This window comes from Balaenoptera acutorostrata, chromosome 1 (assembly GCF_949987535.1).
Source record: "Balaenoptera acutorostrata chromosome 1, mBalAcu1.1, whole genome shotgun sequence".
Classification (NCBI taxonomy): domain Eukaryota; kingdom Metazoa; phylum Chordata; class Mammalia; order Artiodactyla; family Balaenopteridae; genus Balaenoptera; species Balaenoptera acutorostrata.
Genome location: NC_080064.1, coordinates 2,379,966 through 2,401,469, shown reverse-complemented (window position 1 = coordinate 2,401,469; position 21,504 = coordinate 2,379,966). Strand labels below are relative to the sequence as shown.

The 21,504-nt window shown below is 59.7% G+C and overlaps 1 protein-coding gene across 6 annotated transcripts in view; it reads right to left on the bottom strand.

The window, feature by feature from the left end:
• TP73 (tumor protein p73) overlaps window positions 1-20,355 on the bottom strand; it is a 69,295-nt gene extending 48,940 nt beyond the window's left edge. The window contains exon 1 of one of the 6 annotated variants that reach the window (XM_057544342.1): window positions 19,786-20,355. Coding sequence is in view for 3 of the 6 variants with exons in the window: in XM_057544348.1 (XP_057400331.1) it covers window positions 6,645-6,722 (78 nt within the window). In the remaining 3 variants the exon portion in view is untranslated. Of the gene's footprint in view, window positions 1-6,644; window positions 6,819-9,009; window positions 9,210-19,785 lie in introns of those variants that run through there. The other 5 variants (XM_057544327.1, XM_057544333.1, XM_057544348.1 and 2 more) reach the window with 5 other exon arrangements.
• Window positions 20,356-21,504: the final 1,149 nt, after the last annotated feature.

Sequence of the window (21,504 nt, the reverse complement as noted above, 5' to 3'; positions counted from 1 at the left end):
GGGTGTACCAACACGAGGCTCAACTGGCCCAGGCCATTTGGTCCCACTCCCTTCATTTTGCTAATGGACCATCTAAGCCCAGAGACAGACAACGCCTTGACTAACATCACACAGCAAATGGACGGCAAGATCCTGTCTCTGGTCACGGCAGCACCATTCATAACAGTGGAAAGGTGGAAACGGCCCAAAGGTGCATCAACGGATGAACAAATGAACAAATCCTGGTCGGTCCACATGCTGGAATATTACGCCATCATAAAAAGGAATGATCACTCACACCGGCTACATCACTATGAACCTCAGAACATCATGCTGAGTGAAAAAGGCCCGTGCTATATGAGTCCATTTATGAGATGTCCGGAACAGGCGAGTCCACAGAGGCGGAGGGCAGACTGGCGGTTGCAGGGGCTGCGGGCGGCGCATGGGGGGAGACTGCTGGAGTAAGATAAGGGCGATGGTTGCACAACACCGTGAATGAGCTAAACGCCACTGGGGGGTTTGCTGTAAAGGGGTTAGCTTTATGTTGTGTGAATTTCACCTCAATAAAGCTGCACGGAAGTTAAAGACAGTTTCTCCCTGAAAGCCCAGCCCCAGTTCTCAGCAGCTCCTGCTGCCCAACATCTGGGGAAGCAAGTCAGCACTGGGAATCTCCCCAAGGCCCCCTCCCTTCCCTGGCTCCCACACCTCCCTCCCCCCAGAACAGCCAGGAGGGAGGACAGAGAGCCCCCACTCCGGGGGACACAACCAGCATTTTCACCCCACCCCCTGCTTCACCCCAAGCTGCCGGGGTCAGAGGTGCCTGTACCACACAGGCCGGCTCTGGCTCGGGGACAGACCTGCAGGTGCCTGGCCCTCTGGGGAAGCAGGAGTGGGGGGGCGGGGGTCCTACACCCACCCCACCAGCCCTCACCACCAGGACTGCAGGTGGAGACTGCTCAGCCTTACTGATGCGAGGGGTGGTCCAGGGTCACCAAACTCCACTGCCCTCAGCAGATCCTGCTGCTTCTGCCCCAGTACATCCTCAAACCGAGGACTCCATGTCTGCTTTTAGCCAACACCCCGGGGACTCACAGTGACTCTAGGACAGACCCCCCTCCCCCACGGGGGGGGGGAGCATCACACAGGTTCACCTCACCCACTGAGGGGGCCCCTTTGGCTGTCCACCCGGGGATGGTACCAGCCTCTGACGGTGACTTCCACGCCGGTTCTCCATCGGCAAAACGGGTCCAGAAACCTGCCCTGCCTTACTCAGAGGACCCGGGGGACTTGACCCAGGAAGCCATGCCGCGCGCATACCTCCAACTTCCCTGGAAAACTCTGAAGAGCAGGATGCACTGGGCTACGAGTGACAGAGCCGCAGACCCGGTCCCTGCAGGCGCCACGGAGCGCCCGCCGCCTGGGCCGGAGCTGGGCGTGAGGAAGAGGCACGGCTGAGGTCCGGCCTCAGCCTGCCCCCCCCCCAAAACTGTAACCCCCCCCCCCAGAGCTCCATGGGCCCAGCCCTCTCTCCCCTAAGGCAGGGACAGTATATTCCCTTTACTCACTAGCAGCATTTCAGCCAAGGTGGCCAAGGTTTGCAGAGGTGAGAAAAAGAAAGCAATTCTAAAATCACTTCCTGCAAATTAAATCCAGTTTTCCCGACATGCACTTCAAATTTGGAAATGTGCTCATGATGGAAACTGCTTTTGCAAACGACGCGAATCATTTAAAAAATCGCGTGTATGGGGGGGAGAGACCGACTTTCGGTGACACCTCTTCAGGTGGCATTAATGATGCCACGAAGTGCACATGCACAGTGGACAGCTTTGATTTTCCCATGAAGATGAAGTTGCTCTGGGAAAAAAAAAATGCATCCTGTTGCACCGAGAGGGGTCCAGTCCTGGTCAGGGCCGGTCTCCAAGGGAGACGTGGGTGTGAGAAGGTGGGGTACGGTGCTGGTGGGGATGGACTCAAGGAATCCCTGAGCCCCGGCCCCCCGGGAACTGCCGAGTCAGAGGCAGCCCGAGAAGGGCAACGTGTGGCCCCTTCTCACAGCAGCTGAGCCGGGGCTCAGGCACCTCCGACCTGCCCCAGCTCCCCGTGGGCTGGGGCCACCGAAACCAGTTCACCTCAAGGAATTTCCAGCAAAAATTTGTGACCCTGGCGAGGCGGGGCAGGGGCTGTGTGGCCCAGAGCCCTCAACTCAAGCTGGAGTAGAGACACAGCTCCACACCCCACTGACTTTGGGTAGCTCGGGGACGCCCCGAGGTCTCTGAGAGCCGCCTGGGGAGGGCATGCGGCCCTACATCCTGCCGCGCACCACGGCAGAGAAGGTTCCAGCCCAGAGGTCCGGTGCCACGGGGGAGAAGCGGGCCAGCTGCTGCCAGGGCCCCAGGCCCTCACACTGCCCTGTTGGGCAGGAACCGCCACCCCGGGGCAGGAGCTCAGAGGCCCAAGCTACCAAGGGTCCCAGCTGGGACTCGAGCCGCAGCCCAGACAGCTGGAGGCCTTGCCCCACAAGCAAGCGCAGCCCTTCTGCCCCAGGCTGGTGGGAGCTGGAGGCCCCGGGGGGCAGCAGCTGTTCCTTGGCCGGCTCTGCTCGACCCTCTGAGCTCGTCCTCCACGAATCCCGGCGAGAGCTACAGCCTGCCGTGGGCTCCTGGCCCTGTTCCCACAGGTCCCCTTCTGCCCCCGGCCCTGTCCCCACGCACCCCAGCCCGGGCGGCCTCCACGCTCAGCCTTGGTCCACCGTCCACTCCCCACCCCATCCTTGTCCTGCCAGGCCAGGCTTCCTCCAGGAAGCCACTGTCCTCCCCGACTCCAGGTCAGGATGCCCCTTGTCCTGCCCCCCCATCACCTGGCAGGTGGCAGAGCACAGAGAGCCCTTCAGCTATGTGGCCCCCACGGGCAGCCTCATTGGTCGGGCAGGATTTTGAGGCCTCTGGTTTCCCTGTCCCCTGGGCCCACCCCTGCCCAGGGCCCCAAAACCAGCTCCCGTAAACTGGGGTCCTTGTGACCCTCCCAGAAGGGACACCCCATCCATAGAGGGGGGCCCCACCCACCTGCAAGAGCCCTGGTTCCAGAGTGTGGACGCTTGGCCTACGTGCAGAGAAGCACAACTTGGGGCACACGCCCCTCCTCCACGGCCATCTGGATGCCAGCTCTGGGGGAGGGTGTGCAGCCCCATTCAGTTTAGTGGGGAAAGACCCAAAGAACTCCACCCTGCCACCCACCCCAAAACAATCCATCTTGATTGGCCTCAGTCACATGCTGGTTATTCCGGTGGGTCTGTCCCCGGTTATTTCAGTGGTTATTTCAGTAAACGAAGGCGGATTGAAATCTAAGGGGCAGGTAAACCTACACCATCTCAGGAGGGACCCGAGGGGCCTTCCTGGGCCCCTTCCCATACCCTGTGGCCTTGTCTTGAGGGGACAGCAGAACGTCCCAGTGTCCAAAAGTCCCCCTACCTGGGCAGAGGGGTCAGGCGGCCATCACACAGGGACACAGGAGGCAGGAGGCCCTGCTGTGACATGGCGCTGTCCCCGGGCGGCGGCCCACATGAATTCCAGCAGGACACCCGGCGCCCAGCCTCCTGGGCCCTTGGAGCTGAGGGGCCTCTGTGACCCCAGCCAACCCCGGGAACGGGAGGCCCTCGCCCAGTGGGGCCGGGGCAGGAGTCCCACCTGGAATGGTGGCCAGGAGCGTGTCACCCTCAGGGAGCAAAGGGCAGTGGCCATCTTCACCTGCCCCTCCTGCCCGCACCCAGCCACGTGGCCACGGAAGCCTGCGCAGCCTCTGTCCTCGCTGGCCCTGCAGGGGGTGGGGTGGGGTTAGGACAGGACCCTCGGCCAGGGCAGCACCTGGGTCTCCTGCGGAGAGACTGGGCCTGCAGGGCCTGGGAGGAGGGCACGGCTGAGGCCTCCGTCACCCTGCGGGGGCTCCCTGCTCCCCCTCTGCCCGCTCGGGGGAAGCCCAGCACTGATGGTGAGAGACAAATTTAGCCTCCCCACCCTGGGGCAGGGTGTGCTTGTGAAATATGAAAACAGCTGGAGGTGCCCAATTAAGCCGCCCTCTCTCCCTCCTGGGTTGGGGCCCGTGGGGAGGCGGGGGATGCAGAGCCTGGGAGCGGCCCCAGGAATCCCCCAGCCCCGCTGCCTCTTACCCGGCCGCCAGCCTCAGTCCCGGTCCCACAGCCAGGCCAGGGGCAGGGACGGCCTCCCTCCGGCACCTGGGCCCAGCTGGGAGCACCGTGGGGTTGCCCGGCAGTTTCTGTTTGAATCTGACGGTTGGCCTAGCACCCACGTGAGGCAGGGAGCTGGGTGGCGGCACTCTGACCACGTGGGCCTCACGTACTTCTGGAAGGAAATGGCTGACCAAATCCCCCAGGGCTGCCAGGCTCCAGGGTCACCCAGACCTTTGCTGGGAGAGGTTCTCGGCCGAGCTAAGGGTTGGGGACCCAGTGGCACATGCCCCCACCCCCCCCCCACTGCTGCGACCAGCTTCCTGGCGGAGGAACTCATGCGGCCAAACCAAACAAAGAAACGCTGGAGCACGGCTGAGCCCCACCATGTCCTAGCAGGGCAGTGCACCGCACAGCTCATTTCACTGACCGACGTGGAAACATGCACAGATAGGTTAGGTCACCCACCCAAGAGCACACAGCTGGTCAGAGCAGGGAGTCCAACCCGCCAGCTAGCTCTAACGTCCTTGTTCTTGACCTTGCCCTCTACCTGGCCTCTCTAGGAGGTGAGCAAAGGAGGCCCAACCCCTCCCCAGCCTGCATTCTCACCCACACGCTGCTGGGAAGTCCCTGGTCCACCCCTCCTTCTTCACCCGCACATTGAGGCCCTACCCACATCCGGTCCCGCCCCCCCCGCCGCCCCCCCCCCACCGCCCCGTCCTCTGCTGACCTGCCCATGGCTTTCCCATCCCGGACTCCACCCTCAACATGTGCAGGTCAGACCTGGACACAGGGCTCCTGTCCCTTGGTTTTCTGCTGTGCAGCTCTGCCCTGCCTGCCACACTCCCAGCCAACGCCCCTCTCCCCCTCCGTCCACGTAGCCCACCTCTGCCACTCTGCTCTGTAGCTGTGTGACCCTGGACCGGTGTCTTGCCCATTCTGAGCCTGTTTCCTGTGATGTGTGGAAAAAGCCAAAGCACTCAGCAGGGCGCTGATACAGGCACAGACTAGGAGCTCGAGATACGGGAGTGAGCTGCAATTGACCAGCGGTTACTGAGGATCAGGGTAGCAGTGGAGGAAGAAGAATAAACCTGCCCTGGTCCCAGGGGCAGCAGAGGGCAGAGGCCAGGTCTGTCCCTGGTTCAGTTGCAGGGACCTCCCCATTAGTGGGTTCTCGAAGACCGAGGCACCTGCAGAAGAATGAGTGGGACCCAGCACTCCATGGCAGCATAAACCCAGGGGGAAGAGACAACCCACCCGCTAGAGGCAAAATAATGGATTCCTACTTGGGCTGGTAGCTGGCACGGTGCCCCTGAGCTTGGAGATGCCGCGATCCCACCCGCGCCACAGTGTGGGGAGGCTTCCACGGCAGCACCCAGCCACCTGTTGGGGGGTGCCTGGCTGGAGGAGTGGGAGCAGAAGTGAGGGTGTCAGTGAGGGAGGTTCAGACCAGCATGGGGCACGGGAAGGGGACCCAGGAGGCGGGAAGCTGCAGGGCTGGGAGCCTCACGAGGCTGGAGAGGAAGAGACGCTTGACGGTAGAGCGGGTGTCTGAGCTTTCAGCCGTGGCGCGCTCCAAGTGAGAGCCAAGGGTGGCCAGGAGTGGACAGAGGAGTGGCTGGGCACATCCTGGACTCCTCCGTCTCACTGCCCACCTCCAACCCCGCCTCCACAGGGATCTGGAATTCGGCACTCCCACCCACAAGACCACCCTAGTCCCAGATCCCCTCAGCCCCCACCCCCGCCCCCGTAAGTGCAGCAGCCTCTTAGCCAAGCTCCCCGCTTCTGCCTCAGCGGATGGCCCAACAGTGGCCAGATGTAGGTGAGGTCATACGCCCCACCCCTGTACCCCTCCACCAGGTGGAAGAAGTCAACTGCACGATGACAGACTGTAGCTATGACATAAGGTGTCATAATTCTGAGAACCGGCCTCAGGGAACTCCCTGGCGTTCCAGTGGTTAAGACTCCATGATTCCACTACAGGGGGCACAGGTTCGATCCCTGTTTGGGGAGCTAAGATCCCGCATGCCGTGCAGTGCGGCCGAGACAAAAACACAAACAAACAGAACTGGCCTCAGAGAAATGGGAACGAACTGACCCTGGAACTAAAGACTAACTGTACTTAAAACAATCAGGATGACGCTGGTCAGACCACCGCATGACCAATTTCAAGATGACCGTCAGAGCTGACTGTGCTGTTTCTGCATAGAGTCCCTCCCTCCGTCTACAAAAGCTCTCGCCCCCTGGTTGTCAGTTGGGGGCGGTGGGTGGGAATCAGCCCTTGGGGGATTCGGCGGACACGGAGCCCTTGCTCCGAAATAAAGCAACCTTTCCTTTCCACCAACCTGGCCTCTTTTTGGCTTTTGAGCCGCGAGCAGCCGGACCCCACTTTCGGTAACACTCTCAGCCACCCGGCTGCCAGCCACCCCTGCTCTTTCCGTCTGTCTCCTCCAAGGCTCCCCTCCTCCCCTCTTGAGGGTCCCACCTCTACATGCCAGTGTGCCATGCTCTGTCCTCCAGAATCTTCTCTTCCCCGGACAAGCATCTGTGCTCCTTCAACCATGCCCTGCACGGTCGTTCCCAAACCATCGGCCCCGCCTGGCCACCCTCCTCCGGACTCCTCCACATTCCTTGAAGGGAACCCACTCAGCTGTGTCCCCACCCTGTGTAGACTCCTTGCCTCCTACTCTGGGCTCCTCACTATGGGCCCAGGATGCACTAATTTCCTGAACTCTCTACCCATCCCCACTCAGCTCCCCGCCCACGCCCCAGCCATCGGGGCCGTGATTTTTTTTCGAGAGCTCGATCTGACTCATGAATTCCGTTCCTTGCTGGCTCTGAAGTCAGCTGACCTCTGACGTGACTTCATCCAAGTTGCCACGGCATTGGTCCATCCATCCCTCACTCACTCCAGGAACATCTGTCCCAGAGAGCCACCACTGTGCCGCCTGCCTCCCTGCCTCCCAGCCTCCCACGTGCCCCCATCCCATCCCCTGGGCCTGGGGCTCCTTCCGATAACGACACCCAGCATCTACCGTGTGCTCACGCAGTGCCAGCCCCAGCCTGGAGTCCTCTGTATGCCTTGATCTCAGTCTTCAAAGTAACCCCGAGACAAAGGCACTGCTGCGCTCCACGTTCCAGATGTTCTCACAGAAGCGCGGAGAGAGGGGACCGCTCGCCCAGGGCCACTCAGCTCAGAAGCGCCAAGGCTGGATTTGAGCCCAACTCCGGTTAGGGACCACCTAACCCCTTCCCACCAGGCAGCCCCGCCCTCCGGGGGCCTCTCTCGGGGGGCAGAAAGGAGAACCAGCCTTTCCCCCCACAGTGTGAAGGGCACCCTGAGGGGTGTGGACAGGCCCAGGGTCAGCCCAAGGGTAAATGAAGGTCCACATGAGTTGTCATTTTCGGTTTCACAAGCTGACGGAGAAGGGGCACCAGTGCGGCAGAGCTCAGCCAAGGACAGGCCCTGACGGCCCTTCAGGTCAGGGGGAGGCAGGAATAGCCAGGTGGGCTGGAGAAGGGACAGGATGCCCAGAGGCCTTGGCCACAGGAAGGGCGCTGGACCTGCAGCTGTGGGCCTCGGGGAGCGATGAGGGGGTTCGGCTCCCAGAGGGATGCGGTGGGATTTGGGTGAGGAAGGTCACCCGGGGGGCACGTCGTGGGCTTGGCGAACCCAGAGGCTGGTGGTCAGCGAGGCAGGCCTCGGCTGGGTCCAGGTGAGGCGGTGGGGGGCATGGGCCGCAGGGATGCAAGAGGGGGCAGGAAGGGATGAGGACCCCCCTTCCAAGCCAATCCACGTCAGGTTAATGCACTTTTGAGCTCAGCCCTCAACCAGCTGCAGACTCAGGCGCCTTCAGCCACCCACCAGCTGTGTGCACGTTCAGGCCTCCGTCTTCTCATCCGTAGAATAGGGAAGTCACACCCACCATGCAGGGCTGACCTACACAGAAGCATCTAGCAGGATTCCCGGGGTGTCTTGAGGTGCAAAGGCGGCTCCTGTCTGACCTCTGGGGCCGTTTGGAAAGCTGCTATCGGTTGTCTGTCAGTCAAACCCTCATCCCCCTTTCCACTCAAGCTCCAGAGGCTGCTTCCTGAGCCAGCCACTGGTGCCCAACCCCCTGCCAGCACCATCAACGCGCACGCACATGTGCAGGCACACACATGTATACACACCTGCACACACACACTCTGCCTTCATCACGGTGAACCCCCCACCCCAGCCCCTCCGCTCAAGTACGTGGCCCCGGAGGCTCCCCGGGCGTCCAGCCGCGTAGGTGGGACTGCAGTGGCCGGCGGGCAGCACAGAGAGCCGTCTCCTGCTGCCCAGTTCTCATTGATGCCTGGGAGGCAGCCGGGTGAGGGCCAGGGTGGCCAGGGCGGGCTCCGGGGCCCCCGGTGGGCGAGGGAGCCGGGGAAAGCCGTTCTGGGCTGGCCCCGCGGGGCTGAGGAATGGTGGCCCCCAGCCGGGACAAGCCTGGCCATGCGGCCAGGGCAGGGCCTCTTTGGCAGGAAGTGGAGAGAGTTCCGATGGGTCCAAGGGGCGGTGGCACCAGAGTGACTTCTGTTCCACCCCCCACCCCCCACCCCCGGGCCATGCAAATTGCCCCGCACCCCCCTGGGGGCAGATGGCAGTGCCACACAGCAGTGGCTTCTCCAGCTTGCCCGAGTCCCATCAGGGGACCCACAGGCATGGCCCCCCCGCACTGGCCCGTCTGCCACCGCTGCCCCCAGGACACCCTGTTTCCAAGCGCCGGTGGGAGCCAGTAGGGAGGGGCCTCTGCACCCCTGGGTGGCCCCAGGGAGCCCCAACTGGCGCCTGAAAGAGGAGGGCCAGCCTGAGCCAAGCCTACCTTGGCGGAGCCTGGGCCCTGGAGGGTCTGTGAGGAGGGGCACAGCCGGGAGGCCCTCGGCTCGTGGCTGGCTAGGCAGGCGGTGGCGGCAGCGTCCCGGTCGCCTAGGTGATGACTTTGGAGCCCTGGAAGCAGCGTGGCCGGCCTGGAGCCTCGGGGCAGACGGGGGCGGAGCGTGGCCAGGAGCCCTGGGGCCAGCGGCCGGCCTGTGTCCCCGGCTCCGGATGGATGCCACGCCCTCTGCACAGTGACCCAGAGGCAGCCCCACCCAGAGGGGAGTAGAGCTGGAGGCCTGGGAGGGCAGCCGCTGACTCCACTTGTGTCTGTGTGCTTTTCTTCTCCTCCTCTTTGTCGAAATTCAGAAACACACTCAGAAGTAGAGAGACTGGTGCAGTGAATCCACTGATCTGTCCCCTGGCTCCAACATCAGTCTGTCCTCCAGCCAAAGCCAATTCTACAAATTATATCATTTCACCTGTGGTACGTCAGTAGATGCTTCAAACAGACAAGGACCCATCTACGTCGATATCAGGTCCAACCATGAAATTGCTGATATTCAGCTCTTTTTCTCCTACCAACACACACACACACACACACACACACACACAGTAAATTCAGATAATTCAACGTAATACACAGCCACAATACCACATTCTGAATTTCCAGGACCAATTTTTAACTGCTGGTCAGAAGGACTTTGAGGAGGACGCAGACTGGGGAGACTAATCTACGTCATACACACTGTCCCTTCCCTCCCCGACAGTGGGCAGCAGCACAGAAAGCTCAGCCCAGCTCTGGGTGGACACGGCAAGGGGGACATTGCAGGTGGGATTAAGGACCTGGAGGTGGCAGCCCCTAGGTTATCTGGGTGGGCCCAGTGTCACCAGCAAGGGTCCTCACAGAGGCAGGCAGGACGTTGGGGAGGAGAGAAGGTGCTGGGCTGTGGCTTTGCAGAGGGAGAACGGGGCCGCGAGCCAAGGAACGTGGGTGCCTCTAGAAGCCAGAAAAGGCAAGAAACAGATTCTCCCCTGGAGCCTCCGGAAGGAAACAGCCCTGCCAGCACCCGGACTTCAGTCCATTGAGACTGATCTCAGCCATCTGGCCTCCAGAACAGTAAGTAGGAAAACAAGTCCATGGTGTTGTAAGCCACTGAATTTGTGGCAATTTGTTACAGCAGCCGTAGGAAACTGATACAGTCTCACATAACACAAATTTGGGAAGCATCATTTGCAGTGATCTCCGCATTTCCCGGGGCCCCTGGAACGGGCATTAGGGCCACATTAAGTCCGAGGAGAAACCCCTGGGGTGTAAGACGCTTTGCAGAATAGCAGCCCTGGGTTGGACAGAAAGGCGGTGACTGAAGACACGGCCAGCACGGGAGCCAAAGCCCTCGCCCTTCCGGGACGTCACACACACACATGCAGGCGTGAGGCGTTATGATCACACAGCGAGAGTGAGTGCTGGGGGGGAGGCAGGTGTTTCCTGGTTCTGGCAAAAGAGGCAGAGAAGCCAGAGGGATGCCAAGGCTCCCCCTGCCCCCACCCTGGGCTCTGCCAGGCCACCCTCAGCCAGCTGATGGCCACAGTGGGCAGGTCTTCACTGAAGCCCATTCCCAAGCTGAGACGCAGGCACCTCACCATCCTGAGCTCCTGTGGGGTGACCTCCCGGCCCCCCCTCCCCCTCCCCCCTCCCCTCCCCTCCCCCTCCCCCATGGAGACAGGAAAGTCCTGAGTTCCGCGAGGCTGGGGCCCCACCCTCAGGACTGGGACGGGTGACAAACCCTGCTCTTCCTCAGCAGAAACAAGGATGTCAGAGACCAAAGATGGGTGGGTGACCCTTGAGTGATGGTCACAGCTGGACCTCTGGCCATCAGTTCTGGGTGGGGCAGTCAACAAGGAGTTCCACCAGTATCCCGTACCCCTTCTCCCAACATGAGGCACGATTAGAGAGCTCCTCCTTGCCGTGGCCGGAACCCAGTGTCAGCCCAGGTGTGAGCCTCAGGGCAAGGCCTCTGCTCATCACCATGGAGAGGAGAGGAGCGCAAGGGAGCCTTGCAGCTATCAGCTCGTTTCACTTCCCTACTGCAGCCAGAACAGATGACCACAGGGCACCTGTTTATTCTCGCACAGCTCTGTGGCTCAGGAGCCCAAACGGAGAGAGTCTTATGAGACTGAAGTCAAGGGGCTGGCAGGGTTGTCCCCTCTGGAGACTCCAGGACAACTGCTACGTCCTTGCTTCTTCAGCTTCTGGAAGCCGCCTGCACTCCTCGGCTCTGGGCCCCTCCCCCCATCTTGAATTGCATCTCTCCACCCTCTGCCTCCATCGCATCTTCTCTCTGGCTCCAGCCCTCCGGCCTCCCTCTTAGAGGGGCTTTGTGATGACACTGGGCCACCCAGATTCCCCAGGGTCGTCATCCGCCATCTCCAGTTCTGGATTTAATCATGTCCCTTTTCCTGTGAAGTAAGTCACAGGTTCTGGGGATCAGGATGTGGTTGCCTTTGGGGGGCCATTCTTCTGCCTTCCATAAATGTCCTTCATTCCAAGACACATCTTGGGGGCCCGCTGTGCGGGGTTAGCTAAAACTGCTCTGTGCCTTTAAGCAGAAACCCCTGCTCCCTGCGGGGTGGCGGCTGTGTGGTTGGGGAAGGGGCAGCAGAGGGCGTTCAAGGCCACCCCACACCGCTCCCACCTCCCTCCAGCTCTTAACCTTTCCCAGCAGCCCCTCCCCGTACAAGGATAAGTTCCCAAAAATGCGTCTGAAAGTCGACAGTAGCCAGATCTCCGTGAATCCTCGCTGCCCCACCTGACACGTGACTCCCTGCGCACGGAGCACTGGAAATGGCACTTTACAAACACGAACCATTTAGCCATCACGTCAACCCAGGAGAAACACTGCCATCTCCGTTTTACAGATGAGGACACTGATGCGCAGAGAGGCTGAGGAACCTATCCAACGTCACACAGCACAGCCGGGCCTAAAAACCATTAGGAAATGAACATCTGACTAAACTACCCATTTCAGATGCGTCCCGCGCAACGCACTTCCCGTGTTTCCTGGGATGCGCTTGTTTTTCAGGACTGAACCACCATCGCAGACTCAGGAGACCCCAGGAGCAGTTTGACCAAACTTCTGACCCACCTGCTGTGTGTCCCGCAACCTTCTCCCCGCCGCCCATGTTAGTTTCCAAATGCTGGCAGGATGGGTTTGGAGAAGCTGGTGCCCCAAAGCTGCCCAGAGGCCCTGCCATCTCAGCTCCGGGCACAGCCCATCCTGCTCCCAGTGGTCAAGACCCGTCCCCGCCTGTGGCCGTGAACAAAGGACGCTCTGGGCCACCGCTTGCTCCCAGGGGCCCTCGGCAGGGGGAGGCTTGGGCTCCAGCAAGCCCCCTGCGTATTTGCACAGTCAGCACCCTGCTTCCCCCTTTCGCTGTCTGGCCTCCGAGGAGCAGGCATCTTGGTTTTAAGCTGATGGCACTGAGGGTCAAGGCTGTGGGCTCTTAGCCCCCAGAACAGAGCCTGGTAAACCGTGGGTGCTCAGGAATGAATGACAACTGATGGAAGGATGGATGGATGGGTGGATGAAGAGTTAAAGCCCCTGCAGAATACTGCTTCCATCTGCTCCACATCTCTTTTCTGAACTTTGAAATCCAAAAAGCTCAGAAAACCCAAAGCCTTTCCTTAGGTCTGGGGCCAACGCCACTGGGCAGATGGACACAAGGCTCTTCATGGTCTTTGTTGCCGTTTAGGGTAAACATCCGTGTGTGTCGTTGCAGAAACATGGGTGAGCTCGATTGTGGAGCGCTTCTATCAGATCCCTTTGTAGTGTTATAAAACAAACAATTCAGATGCTATGTTACTTTTCTAAAATGGAAAAAAAATTAATCTGAATTCTGAAATACCAGGGGCTCAGGGTTAATTTGGACCATAAGGTAGGGCGGTCACATCAATTCTTTATAAGCCCCAGGGCCCGGCTACACTCCGAGATGCCCAGAGAAGCGTCCCTCCCTGGGACCACCGCGTGCTGAGCTGGCCACATCCTCTCCTTATGGGGAAGGTATTTCCCACTCATCGACCAAAGCCAACTTTTGACAGGTCACATGGCAGATCTGGGCTGGCTGATGCCAAAGTCGGCCATGCTCGCCGTGACTTTTGTCACTTTTTACCTCTGTGGATTTTTTTTGTCAACGAAATGCTGTTGAGTAGCACAAATTTCAAAAGGTCCAGGCAGGGCCAATCCAGTCTCTCCCACTCCGTCCATCCCAGACCCAGTTCCCGTCCCTGGAGGCACAGCTGCCATCACTTCCAGGGAGAGTGGATTCGTCAGGAGGAGAGAAACGGAATGGAAAGAGGTTTAATGACAGCAGAGGAAAGAAAGAGGAAGTCGGCAGCCTGAGGTTCTGTTGGCCACTGAAAATGACCCTGGCCAGAGAGTCCCCAAAACTCTGAAAGGACAGCCTGCCAGGATCACAGGCGCTACCCACACTCTACTCACATGGGGTCTTTCTTACACTTTCTTTAACCTGCACGTTCCACCTCTTCCTATTATTCTCATCCTTTCAAACATCACATGGACCAGATGACGATTAGGCAGTGTTCTTGGAATTACGCTGACTTCAACCTTCCAATTGTCTCTTTGGCTATTTTTATCAGAATTCATTATTTTCACATTAATCCAGTTAGCGTCCTGTTTACCAATACCTCGTTTTTAATTTGCAGCTTCATTCTAAAGGCTCGGGGAGACTTTCACAGCCCGCGTTCTCCTCCTTCATTACCGCCAGGTAATTAGGCAAGGAGCATCCCTGATCAGAAACTAAGAAGCCAGGAGCAAGTTGCAGCTTGCCTGACTCCGAAAGAAAAAAAAGAAGATGGGGTCTCTCCTAATTACGGGGGTTTTGTTGGTTGTCATTGAGCTGGAGAAGCAGAGGAGGTGAGAGTAAAAGGAGAAGGGCCTTTAATTACAGGGCCTTGCAAATCACAGCGCAGTAAATACCTAGGGGTTCCTCCTCTGATCTGCATACTAATGACTAGCGGCCCTCCTTCTGTCCTGTGGGGAATTGTGCTAAATTTGCATTGCGCATAATGCAAATGACCGAGGACTCTAAGCGTGGGGCAGCCTGGTGCAGAGAGGGTGATTTGATTTGTTTATTTGTGTCCTGCCTGGGAAGCACAGGCTTCTAAAACGGGGAGCACAGCTTTCCTTCCTGTAGTCCCAAAGGCTCTGCAGAGACCCCTCTCCGTGGCCGACAGATACTCTTCAAGCCACCCGCCCCTACATCAACACACTGGGCCCCGGGCTGCCCTCCTGGTCCCCATGCTGGCCTGTCCCCCACACATGCGGGAGCGGCCTCCATCTGGCAAATGGGCACTACCCAGGTGAGCCCGGAGGCCGAGAGTCTGCCAAAGAGAAGCCTTAGGGTCTTTCTCACGCGTGTCAGCCCTGACGGAGAAAACAGCCCAGGAAGCTACGTCTAAAATCGCAGGAAATCAGGCAGGAGGGGTGAGAGGGATCTTCTCTGCCCACCCCGAAGGACCTATCACAACCCAGGCATCCCTGCCCCCAGGAGAAGCCACCTGCCCAATTAGCCAGAGGCTTCCCCAGATGCCCGCCCCACAGGGCCTGGCACCTCGGAGCAGCAGGTGAGCAATTAGAGCCCCCGCTCCCTCCCCACAGGCACCCAGGGCCTCAGGGAGTGACCTGCTGGCTGTCGCTGGGCGGGGACACACCACGGACAGGTCCCTCCCACGTGCAGCCACCCCGAGCAGGACCACAAAGGAGGGACCCTTGGGCACCCAGCCCAGCCCTGCCGCCCAGGGCCCTGCACCCAGGCTGATGAGAGGCAGGATGGGTGATGCCCAGGTGCTCTGTGCCTGACTGTTGGGGACAGAGAGGCTGGACCAGCCTTCCCTGGGCACCTTGTGCCTGCCCTCCGGGGCTATCAGGTGTGTTCCCACGGGCCACTCAGGGGAGCCCCGGCTCGGGCTCCTACAGCGAGGAGGCAGGTGTGTGCCCCGCCGCCCTGGGTGAAGAGGCTGGGGACTTGACCAAGGCGTGCAGGAGCCAGGCCTGCCCTGGACTGCTATCTGGACGACCAGCCCAGGGTCCTGCCCGCTGCGCCCTCTGTCCTCGGTGTGCCGGGGATGGGCGGCCAGACCAACCCCTGCATCCAATTTAGTCACTTGATCCGAGCTTTTCAGCTTCACATCTACAAGTGGGGTGAACGCCCAGATGCATGTATATCAGAGGGGGCACGTATGAATGTCTACTGTCATGGTTATAACTCGTCCTCGGACCCAAAACACGGACGGGAGAACAGAAGAGGCGGGCGGGGCTGAAGCAAGGTTCTCCCTCCGGGGGCCCCGCCCCTCCGGCTCCCAGGTCCGTTCCGGGGCTCACTCTTTGGGGGACCTGATTCCAAGTCCAAGGTCCACAGCGTGTCCCAGCCACCGACCCTCTGGTGCCGTCCGAAACGTCCACTCCACGGCCCTGAGACCTGCCCTCGGGGCCCCCATCTCCTCTCTCCGAGCCTAGCAGAGCCCTCCCTGCCGCTTCACCTCTCTCCTGGGTCCCGTTCCCTCCGAGGTGCCTCCCCAAAGCCCCTCCCCCACTCTCCCACCCCCCGCAGGCTGAACTGCCCGCCCGCCCGCCTCTAAGCGCCTCTCTGGCACCGGTGGCCCAAAGCCGCTGTGTGTGTGTCTGTTCTCCCTCCCTACTCTGGGGGCTGTGGTGACCCACGCAGTCCCCGGGGAGAGGGGGTGCTGGGGTTTGAAGCCTGCTTTCCAGGATGCAGGGGCTGTAGATGTGTGGGGAGGGTAGGATGGGGAAGAGCCTGTAAGCTCGGGGAGCGGCCCCTGCACCCTTGGCTGTGGCTGGAACAGACTGGAGTGTCTCTTGTGCCTCTGAGCAAAGAGGGACGTGGCTGAGAACAAGTTTCCCCTCCTTTTGTGTCCTGGCCCCTGGGCAGCCTGAAGGCTGAGGACCGCTTCTCAGAAGAATATTTCAGGGAGTTCCCTGGTGGCCTAGTGGGTGGCCCGGGTTCGATCCCTGGCCAGGGAACTGAGATGCCACAAGCCACGTGGCGCAGGCCAAAAAAAAAAAAAAAATACAAAGGAAAACAATTACATCGAATTATGGTTATTCTAGTGGGTTGAATGGTACCCCCCTGCCAAAAGATGTGTCTACGCAGAGCCTTCGAAATTAGGGCCTTTGCAGATGTATAAGATAAAGATCCCAAGATGGGATCACCCTGGATTAGCGTGGGCCCTAAATCCAATGACAAGTGTCCTTAGAAGAGACAGAAAAGGGGAGACACAGACACAGAGAGGAGGCCATGTGAACACGGAGGCAGGGATTGGGGTGATGCGTCTACAAGTCCAGGAAGCTGGGAGTGAGACGCAGACGGATTCCCCCTCAGAGCCTCCAGAGGGAACTAGCCCTGCCCACACCTGGATTTGGGGCTTCTGGACTCCAGTCCCTGAGAGAATGGGTTTTTTTAAATTGTTTTAAGCCCCCTAGTTCGTGGTCATCTGCTATGGCAGCCCCAGGAAACTAACACAGTTATGACGATATTTAAAAGCAAATTTGGGGGAATTCCCTGGCGGTCCAGTGGTTAGGACTCCGTGCTTTCACTGCCGAGGGCGCAGGATCAATCCCTGGTCGGGGAACTAAGATTCCACAAGCCGTGTGGCTCAGCCAAAATAAAAATAAAAATAAAATAAAAGCACATTTGTGAAATGGTGATGATGGGGCTTCAGGTGGCATGTCTGGCGACTCGTTTCAACTCAGTGACAAGCACAAACGAAATTGTGAGATGTCCGTAGCAGCTGCCACGCACACTGAAAATATCAGTGATTCCGTTGGGAAGAAGTTTTGTTCTCTTTGGGTCTCTGATTTGGGGGAGCATCTCCAGGAAAAAAAGCACTTTTGAGGAGCAAATGTCTGGTCTGCAAAGGAATACCCCAACCAGACAGCGGACACAAAGGGTGGGGACAGATGGAAAGTTTATGCCCACTGGTGCAGACTCTCAGAGCCGGCTTCGGTGAAAGCTGTCTTTAACTTGAACCCCGACGAGCAGAGGGAGATTTTCTTGTACAGAATCAATTTTCCTCTGCATTACACACAGAGAAACGATTGTCCAGGCGTCCTATGTTCTACTTAAGAAGGCAAATTTAAAAAAGAAAAGACATTGTATGTTCTGGCTACACACAAATGGATGCTGCTAGTTCCAGATGTGTTTTCCATGTTCTAGAAATCTGGGCAGGACATGGAATCACCTGACAGCAATTTGCAGGGGTAAATTGTCACACAGTGTTCTGGGGACACAATCCCTATCGTAGTTAGGCTTTTACCATCCAGACAGAAGCACGGTCAGGGTGACAAGGGACCACTCCTCTCAGTTTCTTTTTTCCTTTTTGCTGTGTGAAGCTAAATCATCAGAAAATGACTAGTTTTAAAACATTGACTCAGCACTCCCCCAGAAACGCCCAAATTGGAAAATAAAGACGTGCCCTTCCCTTTTATGGGGGCTGGATAGAAGAAACGCACAATTGAAGAATGTTTCTGGGTTTTGTTTTTTGGGTTTTTTTGCAAACCCAAAGTTCAACCTGTGTGCGATATCTTTTATACAAGTCTCTGGAGGATAAATTCCCCTTGAATTTGGTGACCGGAAACTGTCTCCCAGTTAGATGAACATGCAGCTTCCTTTCAGCCACCAACGAAATGATTTCCCTTTTGGGTGTCAGAATCTCAGGGTGAATGCCGTCCTTGGCTACAGGCAGGACCTCCGCCAGGTCCTGCCCCCAAATTCTCAGTCTCTCCTTTTCCTCGCCATCTTGGCTGTGTCGTTTGCATCCCACTTGTGGATGTGGGTAGGGCATACCCTATAAATAACTACTAAAGGAGGCATCCTTGCTGCAGTACCCCTGACAGAGGCCATCAGCCTCCACCCAAACCACAGGCAGATTCCTGCCTCACTGCCAGCCATTCCGTTCCCCCCCTCCCGCTCCCAGGGGAGACCTGTTGGCTACTAGGGAACTATGCCCTCCACCTCGCCAAGGACTTCTGGTTCGCCAGTCTCTGAAGCAGCACCAACAGCCGGCACTATGGGGCCCACCTGTGGGTGCCAGGCATCATTTTAAGCACTTTAGATATGGCATCTTGGTTACTGTTCTCCCAATCCTCTGGGGCAGGGGCTATTACTGCCCTTTTTTACAAATGGGTAAACTGAGGCTTGGAGTGGTTAGGTAACTTGCTCAAGGTCCCTGACTTGTAAGTGGCGAAGAGGGGATTTGAACCCTAACAACATTCTGACCTCCACACCTACACGATTAACCACTGCACCATACTGGCCCTTCCATGGGGCTGCCCTGCAGAATTTGGAGACAGCTACCCTGTTCTCCAGAACCTTCACCAGGACTTCGAGACAGGGCTGAGCTTCCTGTGGCCATTCCTCTGGTAGCCTCCTGCTGACACCGTGGCAGCTACTGGTACCCGCCCAACTTTGTATCTAATTTTTAAAATCACATGCATAATCCATACATTCATATGTTGCAAGTTTTTAAATACTGTTTTTTTGTTCTCAATACAATTCTTTTTTAACTTTTATTGAGTAAGTCGAAAGACGGGTGCTGGATTTTCGGTATACAATGCACTTTCCCCCAAAGCTAATTATTAAGGTTAAAACAAATAAACAGCAACAACATCAGCAAACAAAACAAAAGAAAACCATTGAGCTAATGGCTCCCAAATGTCCAGTATTTAATAAACAGGCCACAGTATACTTGGACCAAATGACCTCTGGTCAGAGGCGAACAGCGCACTTCCCCCGCCCGTCCCCCCGCCCCCAGCCCCTTACTGATTGACAATGGTCTACCTGTCACCCATGTATTCATGCACACACGTGCATACTTCGTGCAAATCCACTTAGGGACCAGACAAAAATACAAGCTGAGTAAGAAGGCAATAATAGCTACCTCCCCGCACCCCGCAGTCCAAGGCCTAAAAGGAGGGTGAGTGCCACCCAAGGAGGACCAGGAGAGAAGGGATCCAGGAAAGAGGTGTCGTCTCTGGCCAGGCCGGCCGGCCCAGGGACCACATTCTGACCCATCCTTTCCCCAGTTGGAACAGACTCAGGAGACAGACAGGTGGGGCACCCGGGCCAACTCAGGGCCACCAAGAGATGCTGCTCTGGAACCTGGCTCCTTGGTAACCCACTCCCTGGGACCAGCTTAGGGGTCATGCCCAGTTCTCCGGGTCCAGGGGAAGACCTGGGTTTCACTCAGCCTTGTGAGGAGTGGGGCGGCTAATGCCTCCGGATCGGTAACAGCCCTCGCGGGTGCAGAGGGAGTGGGGGCCGGCAGGGAGGGGCTCGTCAGCAACAGGCGCCTGCACCCCCGAACGAGCCTCTCCCCGGGGTCGCATTCTCCACGTCCCCTTGAAGCGGAGGTGGAGAGGGGTTAACCCCAGGCAGGCCCTCCGGGAATCCCAGGGAGGCTGCTCCGGGCCCCAAAGGCCGCCGCACTGCTGGCAGGACGCCGCATCTCCTGGCCGGTTGGACTCCGACCCGGGCTCCCCGCCGCCCCACGTGCCCCGCCCCAGGAGCTGGTCGGACTCGGGGTAGCTCCCATGTCACCCTCTCTCGAGTTCGTGCACACGGTCTCCTCTCAGCGACTCCCAGCTTCGGAGCCGCGAGCCCGTGCGCCGGCTGCCCTGAGCTCAGGCCCCGCCGGCGGAGCCCAACCGCGCCCAAGCCCCTCGCGCCAGGTCCCCGCGCTGCCTACCTGATGCCGTCGGAGCCCCAGGAATCTATGCCCTAGCCGGCCCCGGCTTCGCCGCGTAACCCCTTCGGGGGCGCAGGCAGGCGCGGGCCGAGAGGCGGGTGCAGCGGGGCGGGAGCGGGCGCGGGCGGGGAGGCAGGGCGGGCGCGGGCCGCCGAGGCGGGTTATATGGGCGCGGGGAGGGGAGGCGCCGCGGGGAGGGGTGGCCGCGGGCGTTAGCGCCTTCCGTAGCCGGCCGGCGGGAAGGCAGCGCGGGCCGCTCAGCCGTTGGCAGGCGGAGCGCGGGGCGGCGGGGCCAGGCTGGGGCCAAGGTTGCCGCCCGGCGCTCCGCCCCCCCAGCTGGCCGCGTCCGAGTCGGGGTCCCGGGGCACGCTCCGCCCCGCCTCCTTCCCGCCGCCTTTTGGCGCGCGTCGCCCCTGTCGGCCCCGGCGGGGCCTGCCTCGGGCTGATCGCGGGCTGGGCGCCGGGGCCCTGCTGCTGCGGAGATGGGACGGCGACCCTCGACCGGCTTGGGAGCGAGGGCAAGGGCGCGCGGGAGCCGGGGTGGGGGGCAGAGATGCAGACTCCGCGTCCCGACGCCTTCCTTTCCCCGAGACATAGCATCTTCCGGGTCTCCCTCCTCCTCCCCCACCGGCGCGGGACCTCTGCGCGCCGGGCGCTGGGAATCCAAGGGGAGGGGGAAGGGCCGCGCATCGTAGGGGCGCCGCCACCCAGGTCTGCGGAGTGTCCGCACTGGCTGTGACCTGCTAGGGACAGGGGTGAAGGTCGCGACCCCAGGATCCGGGGTTAAATGGAGCCGCTTGCTTCCGGGTGGTACTAGCCGGGCTCCTTCGCCCCGGAGGGCGCGCCACCTACACCGCTCACGCAGCGGAGGTCACGGCCTCGCTTCGGCCCCGGCCCGCATTATACGGATCCGCGGGGACACTCTGGACGCGACTCTCTCGGCCCCAGCCTGCTTTCTTCCTGGGCGGAGGATGTGCCCACGGCCCCCAGGGAATAATAATTCTGCACGCAAACACTCCCGGGTCGCCGCCGCCTCCCACCCCGCCCCCGGCCCCCGGGGCCGGATTCCGTTTCGCGTTGCGCAGGTACGCACGGGTGTCCACGGCGACACGTGGGTCGTGCACTGGGGATGGCTTTCTACGCGCAGAGACCGCCTCAGGCGAAGACTTCCCTCGGGCCCCGACACCTGTGGCTCCATGGTCCGGGTCCCCCGCAGGGCAGACGGGGTCTTCAGGGCTCTCACCTAGTCCTAGGGCCTCGGCTGGAGAACCCGACACGCTGGCGAATTTTGAAGGCTCTAGGCGGCGGGCACGTGCTATACGCTGCCTTCTGCTGCTCAAGGGACCCGTTATCTCCCTCCGACCCATGCTCCCAGGCCAGGGGAACCCACGCGGCAATGTTGCCGTGGAACTGTGCGCAGCCCCGGACTGGTGCACGGCGTCCGCACCTCACCTGGCCCGTCTGGCTGACTGCCACACACCTTTATGGCTCACCTGCTGTTTGCAAGGTGCGGGGTAAGGGGGGGGGTGCCCAAAGACGAATCACAGACAGGGTTTGATCTGGCCGGGGACAAAAAAAGGCCGGCACGGCCGAGCAGGACGCCTGCACGCATCCCCTACCCGTTCGTTCTGGGAAGTCGGTGGGCTTCCGCAGGGCGAAGACGCGGGCCCGGCTCGCGGACGTGCGAGGAGGACCCGGGCCGGGTCTCGGTTCTCAGAA